This window comes from Lepidochelys kempii, chromosome 20 (genome assembly GCF_965140265.1).
Source record: "Lepidochelys kempii isolate rLepKem1 chromosome 20, rLepKem1.hap2, whole genome shotgun sequence".
Taxonomy (NCBI): domain Eukaryota; kingdom Metazoa; phylum Chordata; order Testudines; family Cheloniidae; genus Lepidochelys; species Lepidochelys kempii.
The window spans coordinates 2,333,064-2,352,696 of record NC_133275.1 but is presented as its reverse complement, the minus strand read 5'-3'; the positions used below and the strand labels follow the sequence as shown (position 1 = coordinate 2,352,696).

General features: G+C 52.8%; 2 protein-coding genes across 5 annotated transcripts in view; both read right to left on the bottom strand.

Moving 5' to 3' along the window:
- Positions 1-3,299, bottom strand: part of IKZF4 (IKAROS family zinc finger 4) — a 74,099-nt gene extending 70,800 nt beyond the window's left edge. Inside the window, exon 1 of one of the 2 annotated variants that reach the window (XM_073319413.1) lies at positions 3,214-3,299. The gene's annotated coding sequence lies outside the window, so the exon portion shown is untranslated. The remainder of the gene's footprint in view (positions 1-3,213) is intronic. The other variant, XM_073319412.1, reaches the window with a different exon arrangement.
- Positions 46-18,726, bottom strand: RAB5B (RAB5B, member RAS oncogene family). 3 transcript variants are annotated; one of them, XM_073319434.1, is made up of 6 exons: positions 18,698-18,726; positions 7,598-7,874; positions 5,757-5,908; positions 5,429-5,551; positions 4,644-4,737; positions 46-3,594 (listed from the first exon to the last, which is right to left on the bottom strand). In XM_073319434.1, exons 2-6 carry the CDS (start codon positions 7,758-7,760, stop codon positions 3,479-3,481), a joined length of 648 nt encoding a protein of 215 aa, XP_073175535.1. In that variant the 5' UTR covers positions 7,761-7,874; positions 18,698-18,726; the 3' UTR covers positions 46-3,478. The 3 variants fall into 3 exon arrangements, with proteins under 3 accessions (XP_073175535.1, XP_073175537.1, XP_073175536.1); XM_073319436.1 differs by having other exon boundaries at positions 7,730-7,874; XM_073319435.1 differs by lacking the exon at positions 5,429-5,551.
- Between the last annotated feature and the right edge of the window lie 907 nt (positions 18,727-19,633).

Genomic DNA, 19,633 nt, shown 5'->3' with positions numbered 1-19,633 from the left:
GGAGAAGCCAACCCTCCATACCCTCCCAGCTAGCTCCAGACACAATAAAACAGCAGCTTCATTTAATACACGGATTTTTTTCTGACATTAAATACATTGGTAAATCAGCCGTTAAATTCTGTTACCATGATTGTTATTTTAAATGCGATGTAGGAGCTTTCTCAAAGCAAAAACAACTGATCAGAAAAAAAAAAAAAGGCAAGCGGGATTAGGGGGGGGTTCAAAAGCTGCAGTGTCCCAATTTGGTCCAGGGATTTAGCCAGAAAACACACACTCCTGTAAGAGGGTTATGGACACTGGTGAATGTAGAGGACTCTGGACACAGGCTCTGTGCGTTCCAGCTTTGCCAGCAGGGTGGATGCTGCACGAAGAGCACTGGTTGTCGGACAGGTAAGCAGAGTCTTTCCAGCAAGGACAAAGCCCCCCATGTACGTTAGAAGTGCAGCCTGAAATCTCCAACAACGCCCTTGTGTTAGTGGCAGGGGGAAGTTACGTGTCATGTCACTGCAGGGACTGGAGGAGAAAAGAACCGAATACCCACGAGGCCATGCCACGCTTCAGCCTCCCGAAGGTCTCCTGGCCGCAAGAAAGGGCCCCCCGCGCACAGCCCAGCTCAGCGAGGAGTGATGGTAAAGGCTAGCTCAGCCTCCCAGCCACTTCCTAATCTATTTCCCACCCGTCCTGGGCTGGGCCTGGTGCTTCCCCTGCCTAGTTGTTTCGCTGCTTCAACTCTGCTTGACTAGACAATACAAAACGAGAGGAGGACAGGAGCTTGCTTCCTGCAAGATGCTGGGGCTCCAGTTTGGCTAGTGCTGGGGGAGGGCATCACCTCTCCCCCTTGGAGAGATCCCACTTCAAAGCCACCCCCCGCACACACACCCCCAATAAACACACAGGGCAACATCCTCATCTCAGCCTGGGAACCTTGAGCAAGGCACGAGCTCCCTCGCAGGCTCTCCCCGGGACAGCCAGTGCAGGAACAGTGCGGAGGGGCCGGCCGATTCTCAACATACGACTGAGCCGGCAGAAGGGGCCAGGACTGACAGCACCGGAGGCAGTTCATCCAGAGAACAGGTGCAGGGGGACATGCAAGATTCCCTTTGTCCCTGCTCTGGGAGACTCCCACAAGACGTAAAGTTAAGCCTGTGGCCCTGTCAGCCTCCAAAGCACCGAAGGAAAGCCGCCAGCTAGTGCCAGCAGTAACGGTGCGTCAAGGATCCTCGGCAGGTCACAACATATCCACGGGCAACTCAGGGCAGCTCAGAGCCAGAGGCAAGAGACTCCGTGCCCTGGTCTCCCCCTGTATCTGGGCAGGGCACCAGGACCGTTTTGCTGTCCAGTTTGGAACCTGCTACAGTACATTAAGCCCCAGGGAAGACTGTCTGAACAGGCAACCCCTGTAACAGGAGGTTCCCGCTACGAGCAGCTCTATCATTAACAAAGCTACGGGGGTGCTGCTCTGATGCCCTGGGAATCAGCTGTTCCAGGACTACCCCTGGGGCTTCCCATCCAGCCCAACAGAACCAAGCGCTATTTACAGCCCAAATAAAACATGCGGCTACTTTGCACATGAGAGCTTGTATTTCCAAGGGGCCCTCAGCGGTGGAGCGGAGTTTGTGACATTACACAGACAGGGAGTGCGTGCAGCCAGGCTGGGTGCTTGTGACCTGCCGACGTAACCAGCTGGGGCAGGCGTGGGTGTGAGGTGCGAAAGACCCTCCCTGGGAGCAGTGACACCCCTCTCCCTCAGCGCCCAGAGAGGAGGCAGACTGGACTGTGCTTTGATGTCAGTTTCCCCCTGCAGGTTCTCCTGGCAGGCACCTCCAGGTAACCAGTGTGTTCCCCTTCCATGGGGAGGGGCCGAGCCCTCGCCAGCGTCCCAGAGGGAGGAGACGACTCTCCTTGCATCATCCGCCCTCCCCACCTCACCCAAGTTCCAGCCTATGCTAGAAAGGCAAGGGAGCCGATCCACACATGCTGAGCTGGACAGGGGCCCAGGGAAGGGGAAGTACACAGCACAGCTGCCATTCCCAGGACCAGGAAGGCAGGTCCTCTGCCTTTGCATGGCCTCACCTTCTTTAACACCAACTCCCAGCCCCATGTCCCTCCTGGAGCTCCCTAGGTTTGCTGCTCAGCACGCTCACCACCCCACCCCCTCCTACAGACAAAGAGGGGACACCCCTGCTCTGGGACTATTTTATGACCCCCCCCCCATTCTGAAGTGATCCTTGCTAGTCACTTGGGACTGCAGTGTAACAGACAAAGCGAGCCCAGTTTCCCTGCACATAGTGTGGAGCTCTGCAGCTTACACAACACAGGAGCAGACTGGAGCCCAGAGAATAAAACCTTTGGTGGGTTCCTCTTCACGGAGGGAGCAGCAGAAATCAGTGCGGTGACCCCCCCCAGGAGCCCTCCAGCTAGCTTAAACTGAATGTGGCCCAAGACAAAATAAGCTCAACTGGACAGACTGGAGATTAAAGTGCAAACCAGAGAATTTGAGCGCCTGGTGATGGGGGAAGAATAAACCAACGGCTCCGAGAGGCCAGGAGCTCTTGAGGGGTGTATCACTGCAAGATACTGGGCGCAGCCGAAACTTTGGGGTTTTACACCCCCACCCAAGTCAGTATTAATGATACCATTTGCCACACAGCTGTAGAATCCATCCACCAGCTGACGCTGGGTGCACTGGCCTGGCGTTACCAAGATCAGGGGGATTACGGGAACGTAGTTCATGATTCTATTCATGCTGCTGAGACTTCGCAGCACTGAAGAGTCATTGTCTGTGTTCGCTTCACAGCGATCCATGCTAGCCAGCAGGAGGCCTGATTCTAGAGCACAGGATTCCACCCCTCACTTCCCCCCGTTCCCCCACCACTTCCACTCCCTTGCCGGAAAGGCCACCCAGGAAGAAATTAAGGACACTGCAGCTTCCCCCATCCCCCAAACATTGAAACAGATGAAAAAAACCGGATAAAAATTAAAGAGAAAACCCACAAGACACCCTCAGAAATAGCGTTTTCTGTAGGTCCCCATTCAACTTATTCTTCATGAAATAAACCTACAAGGGTTAAGTTTCCACCTCCTTTGGGCCCCTCCCCCCAGCATTAAATAAAGGGGGGGGATGGGCAGAAGAGGACAGGTGTTACAGGACCGAGAACACAGAGGGGGTGGGGGGGAGGGAGGAATCAATCAGAATTAGGTAGCTATTTGCACCTGTAATACAAAGCGAAGAGTTTGGTTTTTGGAAGTCAAGTCCCCGGTCGATCTAGTTCCACTGTCACTGGGGGGGCGGGGGGGACAGGTGTCTGGCGGTGGTTCTGAAGCATTAAAAAGTGCAGTTAGAGGCATCAGGAGGGATTCGGTTCAGACGGGTGTCGGTGCGCTGTGTTAGGGGAGGTGAAGTGTGGTGGGCAGGGGTGGGAATGGAGGTTATATCTTAGCTCTTCCTCTCGCGTCGGCCTCTCTCGAAAGCCACCCTTCAGTTGCTACAACACTGGCTCTTGTTCTGCTGGCTCTGCTCGTGGAGGTCCACGCCTCGGCTCCTTCCCGCCACGCCACTCGTGCTCTGGGGCTCGCTCTTTGGCAGCTTCTTGGCTGGAGGGGGGGGAGAGGGGAGAGTGAGCGAGGCCAACGGAGGGGAGCAGTAACAGCAACCGCTCCCCTCCCAGCCCCTTGGGCCACAACAACGCCGCTGACCACCTTCTGCCCGGGCCGGTTCTCAGATGGCCCATTTCTGAGACTCCAGTCTGGATTTCAGAGCCACCTCCCAGCTGCCGCCACCACCACTCTGCTCTCGGGGGAACCCAGCTCCTGTCCTGCTGCGTCCCCCACGGCCCTCCAGAGCGAGCCAGCACCAGGAGAGCTGGCTGGAGTCGCTCCTGCTCCCCTCAAAGCTCACGTGCAGGTCCTGCTGCACAACCGACCATTACAGGCTCCACCCAGGCCAGAAGGAGCCAGCCGAGCTCCCAGGGCCTTTACGTGGACGCGGAGATTTGGAAACGTCCCAGGCGATGCAGATTCTGCGCAAGTGGCAGCTCCCAGGGCTTTTGTTTGCCCAGGTGGATTTGAAGGCACTAAAGACGAAGGTGCTAAGAAAATCAGAAATGAGGCAGCCCTGGAGATGTGAGAAGGAGCCACGGTTTCAGCCGGCTCCGTGACCAAGCAGGGATGTGGAAGGTGTTCGAGGGCAAAGACCCAGCAGCGTAATCCGTAACTGCAAAGGCTAGCCTGGCACTTCCCTAAGGGAGATCTTCGTCCCTGGTCCCCTCCGAGTCTTCCAAGGCTAATGCTGCTTCAGCATGGAGCCTCCACGTTGACCCCGCACCAGAGCCTGACAACAAATCACGGCTTGCTTCCTTACTGAATATTCAGCAGTAAGCTCCCCCACCCCACCCCCAGAAACGCCCTCAGGAACCATGTTATGTCCTGGAGCAGGACAGGAAGGGGGGCTCCCCATGGGGCTCCAGCCCTCCACATGGGCTGCATGAATCAGCATCTGTACAGAGCTCAGGTGGGAACTGCCTCCCGCAGCCACCTGGTGCAGAGCTCCCGACACAGAAGCCTGGTGGATCTGCAGCAGGCCAGGGGCACCTTCGGCCTGTCTACTGCCCTGGGGCGGATGCCGTCCAGCACCCACACCTTACCGATTGCCAGGAAGAGATCGTTAACGTTCATCGCTGTCTTGGCAGACGTCTCCATGAACAACAGGCTGTTGTCATCAGCGTAGGCTTGTGCCTCCTGTAACAGAGACACAAGTATCACTGTTCCGGGGGGTTCCTGCCTGGAGGGCGTGGGAAGGGTGAGTGGTGGCCAGACCCACCAACGAGGCCCTTTTACCGGCACTGACAGTCCCGCCTCTACAGAAGAGGCCGAGGTCCTCTGCTATGCAGCCAAGCCAGCAGCTCCAGAGATGGACCGTTAACCACAATGGACTGGAGGCAGGAAGCAGCAAACGCTGCTCTATCGGAGGCTTTGAGAGGCTGCTGCAGAGACTATGCCGCTCAGCGCTTTGCAGGGGCTTGGCTGTGCTGACAGGCCTAGCCAGCTGCCCTTTGAGCAGTGGGAATGGATTCCCGCCAGCGAGACGGGAGCAGTGATCCACCTCGCAGGGCAGGGTGGAGAACGCCCCGTGCCGCTCAGAGGGGCTGCTGACACGGCAAGGATTGTTTACTGTGGGCAGCGACGCTGCTGCAGACCCCCCCGCTCCTGTGTGGATTAGATTTCCCCTTCCTAGTGCAGCCACCACACTCAGGTTCTCACTGCCACTGGGCGTACCTGACAGCATGTGCCCAACGGGCCCAAAAGCTGCCGGCTGGCCGGCCCCTGGCCAGAGCAGAGACTCCCGGGCTGCTGCAGCTAGATGCCAAGAGGCTTTCAAACTCGGGGGGCTGGGAAGCCTTAGCCAAGTCCACAAACCCTAGCTACTCACTTCATATTCTACCATGCGCTTGTTGGCGAGGTCAGCCTTGTTGCCCGCTAAGGCTATGACGATGCTGGGGCTGGCTTGCCGCTGTAGCTCTTTCACCCATGTCTTCGCTCGGGCAAACGTTTCCTGGAAGAGAAAGGTGAGAGAGGACAGCGTAAAGTCAGTGACCTGCCAGACTCTGGGCGAGTCTGCAGCCAAGCTAGAAACAGAACCCAGGTTTCCCAGCCCCTTGCCTTAACCCTGAGACCATCCTTCCTCCTAGACTGGGACAATTCCGTGCCTCCCTATTCCCCCTGGCACCAGGAAAGCTAAGGGAGAACTCCAAATGTACCTGGTTGGTGATGTCATAGACCACAATGGCAGCTTGTGCCCCCCGGTAATACATTGGGGCCAGACTGTGATATCTCTCCTGGCCAGCTGTGTCCCAGATCTCAAACTTGACTGTTGTGTCATCCAGGCAGACGGACTGTGTGAGAAACGCCGCTGTTGAGAGGAAAGGAGACAGTGGTACAAGTAGCACTCAGCCCGTTGCGCTGGGTTCTGTGCGTACAGCAAGAGAGGCCCTATCCTGGAGAGCTGTCAATCTAAGTAGATTGACAGGCAAAGCCCAGAAGGGGAAGTGACTCGCCCAAGGGGACACAGCAAGTCATTGGCAAAGCCAGGTCTCCTGACTCCGAATCTAGGACCTTGGAGCATGCTGCTCTCTAGGCATCGTTCACACAGGAACAGGTTAATCATTTCAAGTTTGGACATTGACATAAACATTCACCCCCTATTGCTGAAACCCAGCTGCTGTGCGCCAGCTGCACGCTTATGCGGAGATTGAAGACGGCTCACATGGCATCTGCAATCAGGAACCAGTCCTGTGTTCAGGAAGGAGCTGGGGGTTTGTGGCTGCGTTAAGGAGTTTGACAGACACTAGCGTCTCCCGATCCGTCATACGTGGGGGATACAAACAGGAACAGTGTTTGTGCCCAGGCAGGTTGGCACATCCCAATGCTGTCCTACGGGATGCAACACGAGCCAGAGCAGGATACTGTGACCTACATTTTCAAGAGGGACTAGCAATCATGTTAAAAGGGGCTTGGTTTTCAGAGGAGCACAGCACCCTTTGGTGTTAAGTTGGGAGCCCCAGCGCCTTTCAAAGACATAAGCCTTCAGGAGCCTGGTTCCATTCCCCGCAGCTCTTGGGGCCAGAGTATTGGTGACATGCAGCGCCCCCCTCCCCCTCAGTAAAAAGGGTTTGCACGTGACTGTCAAACCTAACTGACCCTTAAGTCCCCCTTGCAAAGGTAGAGAAACAGACACAATGGGGTGGTGTTTGCCCACAGCAGAGCCCAGGAGTCCTGGCTCCCAGTTCCACACGCTAACTGATGTCTATGGATTTGTCTGGCCACGTGAGCGCACTATCGGTCCCCCCAAGCTAGGGGGGAAGACAGGCTGAGAGAAGGCAAAAAATACATTAAAAAGGCTCTACAGGAGCCAAGACTGAGCACGCAGGTGGCGAGCAACCCAGGTGTCAGACCACCGCTGGGCCCTGAAGGAGTCAGGAACATGTCTCCAGGGGGATTCACCCTGTGATCACTCAGCACTTCCTCAGCCCTCCCCTACTGCAAGTCTCCAAGCTCGCAATGAAAGGTGGGTCAGGGTGGTCCCCACTTTACAGAGAGGGTAGTGACGCATGCAAACGAACAGAACTCAAGTCTCAACTCCTGCTTCAGTTCTCTAGCCATTGGACAAACACTGGCTCACTGCCCATTACACAGACATGCCACCTATTAATCCAAGGTGCATTGTGCTATCTTGTCTCAGCCGTGGTCTGAAAATTGGCTGTACCATCTTCACACGCACTATGGGATTCTTTCAGGCGCGTCAGCAAGTCACAGCTACATCCTTGTACATACAGTGAGGCTGCAGGTAGTTCTGGAAGGAGCATGGATTCATTACGCCAACTACCACTGTGCCTCGCCCTGCTACTCACTTGGGCCCCTCTGAAGGCATGACAGGCCTTGGGCTGCTCACAGTGATAAGGCAGGGTCTGCAATGGCCAACCAAGGGCAGCTGGGCCCTAATCAGGTGGGGAGCGAGGGAAGCCAGGAGCTCCAGAGGATTGTGGGGAAGTCTGCATCTACCCCCTTGATACACACCCCCATGCTCTCGCACGGCACTTACCCCCGATGGTGCTCTCCTGGTATTCGTGGAACTGACCCTTGACGAAGCGCAGCACCAGACTGGACTTCCCCACCGCGGACTCGCCCAGCAGCACTAGCTTAAACTGACAGATTTTACTAGCTTGGGACTGACCATTCGGCCTGGCAGCTCCTCTGCTGGTCATGGCCTGGATTCCGGTCACAGCCTGCGCCCCAGCGGATCGGAGAACCTTCGTGCCACTGACCAGTTCTTGGCTTGGTTCTGAGCCAAGGAACAGTATCCTAGAGGCTCAACTCTCCTGAAACACAAGAGGGAGAGACGAATTAGCACATGGTACAGATACAACACTACAGAGTTTGAAGGGCTCCGAGTTTTTTGGTCTCAGACGTTAACTCCGTTGGATTTATGGATCAGTAACCGCCTTGCATACCACACACCAGGGTGAGCAAGGAATAGAACCCGGGAGTCCGACTTGCCTACTGCACCTACTAGGACACGCTCCCTTTCCTGCCAAGAGCTCCGATTCTCCCATACATTAAGGTAGAGAGATGCCCGAGCCTCACTGGCAGGTAAGCTTTAAAAAAGGAGCAAGCTGACAAGCAGAAATCGGGCCAAGGAGGGAAAGAAAAAGCCGGATCCTTACAACTGAGTGAGTGAGTCAGCAATCCTAGCAGATGTCTCACTTGCATTCCTGGAGAAGTAGCAAACAGCTCCTGGATAGGAACGCGCATTGCACCATGTGGTACCAAGGGCCAGGGCAGAGCCTCTGACCTGTTCTAGGAAGGGGCAGGAGGATTCAAGAACTCTGTTATGCAGCAACAAGCTCAGGCCCCATTTGCAGCCTGAATGCATCTGTTCTGTTTACTGCAAATGGCCTGAAATTCCACATCTGCTCGTCTCCCCTCCCTGCCCCGGCTCTCTGGGGGCAGGACGGAGGGACTGACCTATCTCATCGCTGCCGTTCTGAAGGGAAATTCCTAAGTGAGGGACAGTGGAGTCAATTTTTGTTCACGTATTTTGAGATCCCCACTCACACGCACAGTGCAGGCACACTGCCATCGCACCAGGGCTATGGATAGACCACGCTCCCTGCCCAGTTAACCACCCCGCCAAATTTTAAAGCCTTCCCTGTGAAAAAGCTCAGTTACCAGCTCTTGCTGCAGAGTGAAATTGATGCAATCCTGGTCAGTTTCACATAGCCACTACCCATGGCCAAAATAAGTTCTCCCCCGGCCCAGGCAATGGGTGAAAAGACCATACTGCTGGGAGTTCTCAAGAAGAAGACGTGGTGAGACAGAAGGCTGACTACACCCAGAGCTGTGCTGGTTTAACTTAAACCAGTCTAACCCCGTTTAGTTAGACCAGTGCCAGAGGCTGTGTGAACAATTGACTGCAGTTGACGTGAAGTCAACTAGGAACAGGTTTAAACAAGATCTAAATAAGCCACTCTGAAACCTGAAGCATCCAAAAGGTGTGCACTAGTTTGGCAAAAGTGGTATGTGTACAGTCAACAACAGAGGGTTCTATTTCAAGTGGTGGGTGGAGGGGGGTTAACCAGGTAGGGATATAACTGGAATAGATTTTAATTGAAATAGGACACAATCTGAAATAAGCACCCAGACATCTGCATCGCAGAGGTGTGAACTACAGACTCTTGTTTTGGTTCCAGTTTGTGGGTAGCCAACACCTCGGGTCTGCCAGTGGCTGAGCGTTTATGTCCCTACGAAGAAAAGGAGGACTTGTGGCACCTTAGAGACTAGGTGCCACAAGTCCTCCTTTTCTTTTTGTGAATACAGACTAACACAGCTGCGACTCTGAAATATGTCCCTAAGGTCTCTCAGGACTTCAGCCACGTCTACACTACCCCCCGGATAGTGATCAATCTATCAGGGATCGATTTATCATGTCTAGTGTAGACGTGATAAATTGATCCCCGATCGCTCTGCCATCGACTCCGGAACACCACCACAGCAAGAGGCGGAAGCGGAGTCGACGGGGAGGGGCGGCCGCCGATCCCGCGCCGTAAGGAAGCGAAATAAGTGATTCTAAGTCTAAGATACGTCGACTTCAGCTACGAGAATAGCGTAGCTGAAGTAGACGTATCTTAGATCAATCCCCCGCACCCCGGCAGCTTAGACCAGGCCTTCAGCTCAATCCTTTGTGCAATGCACTAGGAGACTGTGAGAAAGGGTTCCTTCGATCTGATGCGAAATGCATTTTAAGACCTCAAAACACATGCATGCTAGCGATGCTTCTTTATTAGAATCCCCTTAGAAAACAACGGATGCTGACCTGTGTTAATTCAAATAGCTCTACATCTGCGTTAGGACGTTAGTAACTGCCAAAAAGGTATCGGGAGCAATGAAAGAAAATGGCATTAAACTTCAGAGTCTGTTTATTTCACCATTTAACCGATTAAATTGTGAGGCACAGCTTAGCCCTTTATTCCAGTGGATTCTCACCCCCAGCGATGAGTCGGGGGAATTTAGCAAAGCACGTGTTGGTTGGTTTGCCTACTTACTCTCCGAAGCCCATTTCTGGATTCCATAGCCAGCACTGGTGACCTTGGAGCTAAGGGCAGACAGGTTTCTCAAATGCAGGCAACTGGGCCAAGATTTTTCCAGAAGTCCTGATTGTGGCTATCAAATCTGAGACACCTTCAAGAGACCTGAATCAGAGGCTGTGCGCTCAGGTCCCCTTGAGGCCTCTTAAAATTAGACACCCAAAAATCACTAGCCATTTTTCAGTGTCTCAGGCCTTTCCTTCTGAGTTCAAACCCTAAAGGAAGGGCTTCCAGGTCTTGAGGTGAGAGATCGGATCCAAGACTGGTGTGTTATAGGGCAGACCCTGCAGCAAAGATTTGTTAGCATTAACAGGGCCAAGTATACAAGAAAACAAGGGTCATCTGAAGACTTATCAGCGAGCAGCCAGGAAAAGCCTGGCCATTTCCCGTTCCCCATCTGCTTTGAGACAAGCAGACTAAAGGCCAAAACCTGGCAGGAAATGCTCACTGTAACCGCTGTGATTTGTACAAATTGAACGCTGGGCAGCCCAATACTTCCCAGTCCCACCAAGGAAGAGGGACAGTCACCATTTTATTGTTCAAAAAGCAAGAATCCAAGGACAACGGGAAAAGGTTTCAAAGCCCATAATGGCCAAAGCTGTCTGGTAGCAACCCAAGTACTGCACGTTCAGCTTTCCTGGAGCTGAGCTGGCTAAAGACAGGGAAACGCTTCCTTCCGCTTCGAGGACCTTGTTTTGTTAAATATGTGAGAGAGGAATGATTAAGCAATGACCTCGTCAGCATCCTATGAGAGTTTCCTGGGGAGAGTCCTGCGTGATTCTGGGGAAGCTGGCACAAGCCAGAGTGTTCCGATGCTTAGAAGCCACTCTCTGCTTTGCGGCACCGGGGCACAGCTTCAAATTAGGCCAGACACAGATGGGGAGAGTGAGATACAGAGGGAGCAATATGAGGGTTAAGCAACTACAATTAGGGCCAGAGTTGAAAGTCCTCAGCGCCTCCCATCGCGAGCTGATCTCTTTCGGAAGTCCGGCCCTTGGAAGAATAAGAATACTGGGCTTCTCCAACTGAAGACATTCCCATTGCTTGTCCCAGAGGGTGAATTGCTGGTCACCCCACCCTCTCTCTCAACCTGCCAATCACTGGATAGTTACAACACTTTGTATGCTGGCTTCAGCAAGTCACAAGAGGCTAAACACGAAGGACATTTCAGAGCAACAGCCAGGATTTGACAACAGCACCACCTCATTGCAAAGCCAGTCACCACAGACCCTTAAAGGTGACCTGCAAAGGGTGGTTTGTTTGGGTTTTTTAAAACAGCTTTGCCTTTGAAGGCTTCCGCAGAAATCAGGAACCTTGTCTGGCCTTCCCTCTGGAGGTCTGAGCTCTCACACCTTAATTGTTCAGTCTGAACAAAGGTGTTCTCTCCCCCGAGCAGGTGTTTGGTATTGGGGAGCAGGTGAGAAGATGCTGTAACCATTCTGACAAATCTCTTCTCCGCAACTGCTGCAGCTTCCGCTTCCTGGTGATGTGCTCATTTCATTTGTTCCCTAAGTCACCACAGGCTTCCAGGGGGGTTGGACAGGAAAGTAACAAAGACACTTTTCAGATTCTTCTACAGCATAAAGATGCTGACACCCTCCTCCTCACTGCAGCTCAGGTCACCTAAGTGCCTAGTAAATTGGTACCAGATAAAATGGTCATCTCTCAACAATTCTCTGCACTCAGACAGGACCTTCCAAGCCAAGGATCTCAAAGCACTTTACGAACCTAGCTGAATTAAGCCTTCCCATACCCCAGGGAGTAGCACCCCCATTTCAGAGAGGGGGAAGGGAAAGCACAGACATGAAGTCACTTGCCACGGCCATAAAGCGACTCTGGCAGAGCCGTGTGTCAGGCATAAGAACATTCAACCTGCATGCTACTTCGCACCTCCTAAGAGCTTCTTCTGTTACTTGGGTTTCCCTCCCACGACCAGACCAAGCTTCTTCATGGTGTTTGAAAGTGAGGTGTGCACACTCGTGCGTAAACACGCCACGAGAGCAGACAAACCAACACAGCTCATCGAGGTTCCCAGAAAAGTCAAATCCTGTTGTACTACTGGTGACCAGCGATTGGCATGGAGATGGGACGCTGAATACAAGTGCTGCAGCCACCCTTTAGACTCAGCTCTTCGGAGCAGGGACTGTCTACTCTGTGCCCAACTGTGAGGTCCTGTTCTTGGATGGTCCCTAGCCACCGCTGTAACACACATTACTACAATCCCAAGAAAGCTCCGGGAACTCACCCCGAACGCGATCAGAGTAGTTGATCCAGCCGTCCACTCATATTCGCTAAACAGAGAGCTCCATCCCAACAGAAGCTTCCACCAATATCAAGAATGAATTTAACTCAAAGAAATTAAATCGGAAAAGCCCTCCTCTGAAGCAAGGGGGCTTCTACAGATCAGGGGTTCTCAAATCCCCCCCATGCTATAAAAACCTCCCTGGCCCAGCTGTGCCACCACATCTGGTTTTCTGCATATAAAAGTCAGGAGGAGAATTGTCTGGAGCCCCACACCAGGAGAGGCACGGCAGAGCTATGTTGCTCAGGTTTCACCCAGGACTGGGGCTGAAGCTGGTGTGGTTCGGGGCCCCAGGGTGCAGTCCCACATGGCAGGACTTAGACTCACTAGGGCCCAGGCCGGAAAGCCAAATGCCAGTCATGCTTGGCAGACCCCCTGAAACCTGGTCACACACCCCCAGGGGGCCCCAGACCCCTGGCTGAGAACCACTGCTATAGATTATATAGATACCTTTCTTTAAAAGGCTACTGTCCAAATTTGGCTCTCTTTCATTGACTACCTGAAATAACTAGAATGAGGTATCCGACCCCTAACAGGTCAAAGCCCTCAGTCCATTAGCTCTTCAGATCTTTCAGTAAATCCGTGTAACCTGCCGTAGCATCCTTTGGACATTTTCAGAGTAATTTTATATCTGCATTAATATTAAACATCTGTTGGAACCACAATTACCGTCCAGAAAGTTACTTACCAAAGCAAAACATTTCCAGAAAGCATCCAACAGCTAGACCAGAAATTGAGGACCCCCTTGGAGCCCCATTTTACTCTGCATCAGTGACATACACATCACAACCCTTAGCTTGCACAAGTTACAATAAAGGTGTTTTAACAGCAGTCAGCTGACAAGCTTCAGCTTGGCAGCCGACTTGGACATCTCCATTGCCAACATTAGAGATTCAGGAGTCAGTTTGGCTGACCATTTCATTACCCTGAGAAGCGGAGCAGGGCTCAACAACTGGCTCTGATGCACTGAGCAAGTTCAGGGTGAAAGAACTGGGAAAGAGATCCACACAGCCCATTCCTTACCGATTCCCTGCCCCCTACTACCGGCACTGAAAGGACAAATACGTGGCATAGGGAGCTAGCTAGATATCCACCCTTGGATCAGATCACCCCCAGTTTCACTGCACTGACTTCAGTGGGGTTGCGGCAGGGATGAATGCGATCCATTGCAATTCAGTCATTAAGAGTGTTAATAGCAGAACTTTGTTTCAGGGAAGGGCCTGTTCAGGAGATACCCCCAGGAGTTGGAGTTGCAACAGCCTGTCTGGGTTAACTGCTTTCCTGTTGCCAATGTTACTTTTCCTATGTCTTAATCACATACAACATAAGCCACTGCCATCAAAACCACACGCATGGGTTAAATCTGCCATCAGCCCTCTCTCCCCACCCCGCTTTATTACCTAGCCAGACAGCGAAGAGGATGCAACGAACTGGATCCTACCCTGACCACCCAGTATTTGAAAGCCTGAAATGCAGGAGTTACAGATCCGACCCCGGTGCACACCCAAGTAGTGTGGAACCCCATTCCCTTCAGTGGGCCATTCTGCCGGGGCAAGGGCTGCAGGATCAGGTTCCTCACAGGAATGAGAAGATGAGAGCATATTACAAGGGAGCCACTGCTCTGGACTCTGAGATGTTTTGAGACTCTTTGAGCACTGGACTGGGTTCCCTAGGGACGTGGCAGAATCTCCTTCCTTTGAGGTTTTTAAGGCCCGGCTTGACAAAGCCCTGGCTGGGATGATTTAGTTGCTTTGAGCAGGGGGTTGGACTAGATGACCTCCTCAGGTCCCTTCCAACCCTGATATTCTATGTTCCTGAAGAGCCCTGGTGATGCACCGTCAGATACAAAATAACAGGAGCACAGCCTGATACAGCTCGCTGGGAGCTTGTTCCGTTTATTAATAAGGTTGCAATGGATCCACCATTTTCCCCATCCAGGTATGAGACTTCTCAACAGGGGCCCAGGCATACCCACTGTTCAGACAAGAGACATTTACCTACACAGCCTTTCTAGTCTTCAAAGTGCATTACACACTAGTTTATCCTCAGCATCCACAGGAAAGAGACAAAAAGAAAAGGAGTACTTGTGGCACCTTAGAGACTAACCAATTTATTAGAGCATGAGCTTTCGTGAGCTACAGCTCACTTCATCAGATGCATATCGTGGAAACTGCAGCAGACTTTATATATACACAGAGAATATGAAACAATACCTCCTCCCACCCCACTGTCCTGCTGGTAATAGCTTATCTAAAGTGATCATCAGGTGGGCCATTTCCAGCACAAATCCAGGTTTTCTCACCCTCCACCCCCCCACACAAATTCACTCTCCTGCTGGTGATAGCCCATCCAAAGTGACAACTCTTTACACAATGTGCATGTATCCTCCCCTCCAGTTTACTGTTGAGAACTAAGCCCAAAAGCCACTTGCAACAGGTGATGGAGGGTCTTGTCTACATGGGGATTTGAAACTAAGAGGCCTGTGTCATAGCTGCCATTAAAATGTGTACATTCCTGCCTCTGGTTCTTTCCTCAATAGTATCCTGGATCCTGAACTACGCTGCAGTCCGGCCACCTCTACCCAGCTCGGTTCCAATTACAGTCACCAAACAAAGCTTTAAGAGTCACCGCTGGGATAATTAGCACCTCTGTCTCCAGGGTATTTACATGTAAAGTCACTCCACACCACTGACCATTAAAGAGGTAATGCTCATTGACTCACAATATTGATATCCGGTGGATCAAGGGCCACCAGTCTTCTTTCTACTAGACAGATTAGGCATATCCTGTACAACAACTGCAGTCACCCAGGAATGCCCTGTTGTCCGCAAATTAATGCGACACTCACACAGAACTTGAGGAGCCACAGAGACAGGACCCAGCCTCTCCTGCTCCAAAACACACGTCCATTTCAGTTGAGGGGGGAAAAAGTAGGATCTCCCTTAGCAATACAAGGCCTACCTAACACAGGTGAGCAGTTTTGATTTCATCCAGTGGAAGGCAGCGATACATGGATGGAATTAACCAGCACAATATAGCAACTCTGTTAAATTAAAGCTTGTTTTCAGCAGGCATTGGGCGATGTAGTGATCTGGGAAAGGATCAACTAGATTTTTGGAAGACTTAATAAAACTTTGCACCCAGGGCAAGCATTAGCTCTCCAGACACCATGATTTAAATAAAAGGAGTGACTTGAGAGTTAGCTCTCCTTGCTACACTAGCAATGTTAGTGGCCAGGCCAAAGGGCTAATAACAACACAGCCACGTTCTAGGCGAGCATGGGGAGGTGATCAGCAGTCACTTGGCAATGTTTAATAGATCCTGACACCCAAAGGAGGTTAAAAGTCACTTCCCCTCTATGTACCCTCCATTTCCCCACTCACACAGTGAAGCTGTGGCAAAGCTGGCAGTGGCAGCCAGGAGTCCAAGCTCCCAGTCCCTTGCTCTAGCTATTAACAATGCAGCGTCTCTTCCTTTCCCTCCACAAGAAGTTAGAAAAATTCATATGGGTACTAGGCCAGTCATCAAACATTAATAAGCAGGGAGGAAAGCGTTGCATATGTGAAGCCACTTAAAGAACATAGAAAATATTTCTGAGATTGAGTTGAAGACTAGGGGAAAATTCAGGGTAGGGTTCGAGAGAGTATAGCACAGCTGCGACCCTTAAGGATTTCAGCACTGGGAGGAGTGAACCCGCTTAACCATTGTGAGAGCAGGAGATCTGCTTCCTCCCCTCCATCACGCTTAGAGGAAGTTGTTCACATCACTGCTTTACTACTCTGTAAGCAAGGAGAATGAAAATGGTTGGGCCAATGGCAAGGAGTAATGGGACAAGATTAAGGGGAGGCAAGCTCAGCCCGAATGTCAGGAAAAGCTTCCCAAAAGCAGAGATCTGCTAAAGGATGAAATAGTTCTCAGGGTAAGCCCACACTGCAATTTAAGACCAGGATTTGAACTCAGGCTCAAGCCTAACCCCCCTTCTGTCTACACACAAATGGTGCTAACCCAGGGTCCCAGGATCCCACAGGGGCGGAGGGTCCAAGGCTGAGTCAAGTCCAGACCCAGGGTTCAAGCCCTATTGCTTTGCAGTGTAGATGCAGCCCCGCCCCACTGGACTTGTGCTCTGAGGGTATGTCTACACGGATACTAAAACCCACAGCACTGTGCCTCAAAGCCCAGGTCAGCTGACTCAGGCTCCAGGGCTAAAAACTGCAGTGTAGACATTCAGGCTGGAGCTGAGACCATCCTCTCATGCCATGGATATTTTATCAAAATGTAGATGTACCATGGGAGTCCACCAGAAGTATTCCACAATCCCACAGGCTGACTTTCTTTGTCCTCCGGACAGTCAAGTTTTCCCACACTGCACCACAAACAAAGGGCTAGAGCAGCTACACTTTGGGAGGGTGCTAGTAAGTCTGAGATACAGGTGGTTGAACATGGGCCTGCAAGATGAAATGTAGACACTGGAGTCCCAGCGTTCTACAGTTCCTAACCTGGAGTTTAAAATGCATGTAGACGCTCAAACCTTAGGTTAACAATCCCAGGGTCTGCTAATTTGAGTTCTACTAGCCCTGGACCGACATTGCAGTGTAGACATATCTCCAGAGAGAACTGGTGAAAGCACCATTACTGCAGGAATCTTTAAAACTAGACCGGATACAGGAGACAAGACTGTCGGTAGCAATTACACACTAATATAGCGGGGACTGGATGATCTACAAGGCCTCCCCAATCTCTGAACTTCCATGATTCACTTCCTCCTTTCCTTAATTGACATGCAAATAATAAAGTATCCGATTCAACATAGAAAATTTAACACGAGCTGACAGCACTGCGGCCATCCCAGAAGGGGAAAGAACTAACCTAAATACCAAGAGCCCTTGAGGCACTAGTGCTCTGAAAATAAACATTCCAGCACATATTGCATTCTAACATGCCCATCACTGTAGCCTCTACTTATGTTTGGAGACAGCCATAGGATTCCAGCTGAGAGACTAACCCATATTCCCAGGTAGAGTCTGGCAATCAGCCCCTAGTAGGAACGACCCGTGAGACAAACCTGATAATTGATGGTACACCAGGTTATCCCATCTTCCCAGCTGCCCCAATTTAGAAGGCAGAGTCCCTTTTTGCTCTCTCCAATAAAAGAAATATTTATCACTTTTCCACTTTGTCCCTCTGGGAAGATCTCCTGTTCCAATGCATTTTTAATGGAGTTAAATTGGAAGACAAAGATTAGAAGCCCCTCAGGGCTGTGGGATTCTATCCATGAATTTCTAATATTCCCGTCTTCATACTATCCAGGAGCTACCAACAAGGATTAGTGGAACCACCAGCAGTGCCCAGCCAGGAACACGCTGGAGGCTGAGTCGACAGACCAGCCCGAGATGTTAATTATACACTTATGGTTCCGCGTGCACAGGTCTGCTCACAAGAACAGAAACGCAATGAGGTGGAGTTTTCCATCCCCAGGTGTCCCTACTGTTAAGGGCTATAAGCTGCTGGTGTGTTTGGTGGGCTGACCAGGAGGAGGAGGAAGAGGGGCGAGCATCTGTGCTGTATCGTCCCTCACTATGGAAAAGGCACATTAGTAACATGGGCAGGTGTGAGGACCAAGAATGAACTCAGGCCCCAGCACTGGGGACAGGTGCATTCAGGCCTCGAGCAGAGCGGTGTGCAGAGCAGAGCGGGACAGGGGAAACAGAAAGGAGTCTCTGTACCCTCACCTAGGCAGACAGAGCACAGCTGGGGTGGGGGGGGGGCACAGCAGGTTCTTGCTGGGACCTTAAGAACCCCAAACCCTGGGGCAGGGGCACGGGGGGGAGATACACAGCCCCTTTGCCATCCTACAGGAAGACACACCCTGATCTCCCCTCCCCGCAATGGGGCAGCCCTACCAGCTGCCGAGCCCCCTCCATCCCACTACCCTGGGCCCCCCGAGTCCTTCGCTACCCCCAGAGAGACCCACGTCTCCCCCCTTCCTTCCAGCCTGCCCAGCCCCTCCCCCAGCCCAACCCCGGGCTCCGCCCCCTGCCCCCAGGCTCCGCCCCCTGCCCCCCCACAAACACCAGTTCCCCCCCCCCCGCGCCCAGCCCCCCCACAAACACCAGTTCCCCCCCCCCCGCGCCCAGCCCCCAACCACCCGAGGGCCCCCCCCCCTCCGGGGTCCGGCCCCTCCCAACTCTTCTCCCCGCCCCCTAGGCCCCCACCCAGGGCCCCGGCCGCGCCGCGCCCCGCCCCCGCTCCCCGGTACCTGAGGCGGCTCCGGCTCCGGCTCCGGCTCCCCCCGTCTCGGCCCCTAAAGTGTCGAACACACAAACAGCTGCTCTCAACCAAACCTGCCGCTGGTGGGCGGGGTTAAGCGGCGGCCGCGCCAATCCGTGCCGGGCACCTGGCGAGCGGACCCGCCCCTGGCAGCCGTCTCGCCCAATTGCCGCTCCGGAAAACGCATCGCCGGGCCCCCAATTCGATTCACCAATGAGAGCTCAGAAGTGGCCGGACGGGCGCAAAATTTGGCCAATGACAACTGGGACAGCATGGTGGTAACAGACCAATAAAATGGAAAAACGTCATGATAGGGTGGATCTTATGTTAACTGACGGACTCTGAAGCCAATGAAACAGCAGTTCTTCCGGGGGCTGCAGCAACAACAAATAAGGTGACCTAAAGGGGCGGGACCCTCGAGCTCCGCTGTCCAATCAGAATCAGGAATTCCGTCCCCTCTTTCCAATCACAGGGCAGACAGCCTCCAGCTTTACCAATCTGAGACCAGAACGCGATGATTGACAAGCGACCGAAGGCGTCTCACCCTCCCTATTCTGTCCAATTAAAGGACGGCCCGCCTCCCCTCTGACCAATCAGAGACGGGCCGGGGAATAATTGGCAGGGTGGGGCTGAGAAGGGAGGTGTGAGCACGGAGGCCTCTGGGAATCTGACCTTTGACCTTGTCATGAACCTCTCCCCAATTAGCTTAATTGAGCTAAAAATAGACGACGGTTGGGGGGGGCCCAGAGAGCAGGGGGCGGGGCCAGGCACCAGGAGCCCAAGGGGGCCGGGGAGGGTGGAGCCCAGGGAGTTGGGCCCAGGACAGGGGAGGGGCCTGAGGTGTGGGGCCCAGATAAGGGAGGGGCCTAAGATTAGGGGAGGGGCCTAAGGCCATGGTAGCCCAGGCAGGTAGCCCGGGGTGAGG

Bases quoted from the DNA above. Each gene is read 5' to 3' on its own strand.
- RAB5B (XM_073319434.1), bottom strand. From the start codon at position 7,760: ATGACCAGCAGAGGAGCTGCCAGGCCGAATGGTCAGTCCCAAGCTAGT. The intron at 5,909-7,597 runs GTAAGTGCCGTG...TCCTCTCAACAG, and splicing joins CCAGGAGAGCACCATCGGGG to CGGCGTTTCTCACACAGTCC. The intron at 5,552-5,756 runs GTACATTTGGAG...TTTCTCTTCCAG, and splicing joins TCTATGACATCACCAACCAG to GAAACGTTTGCCCGAGCGAA.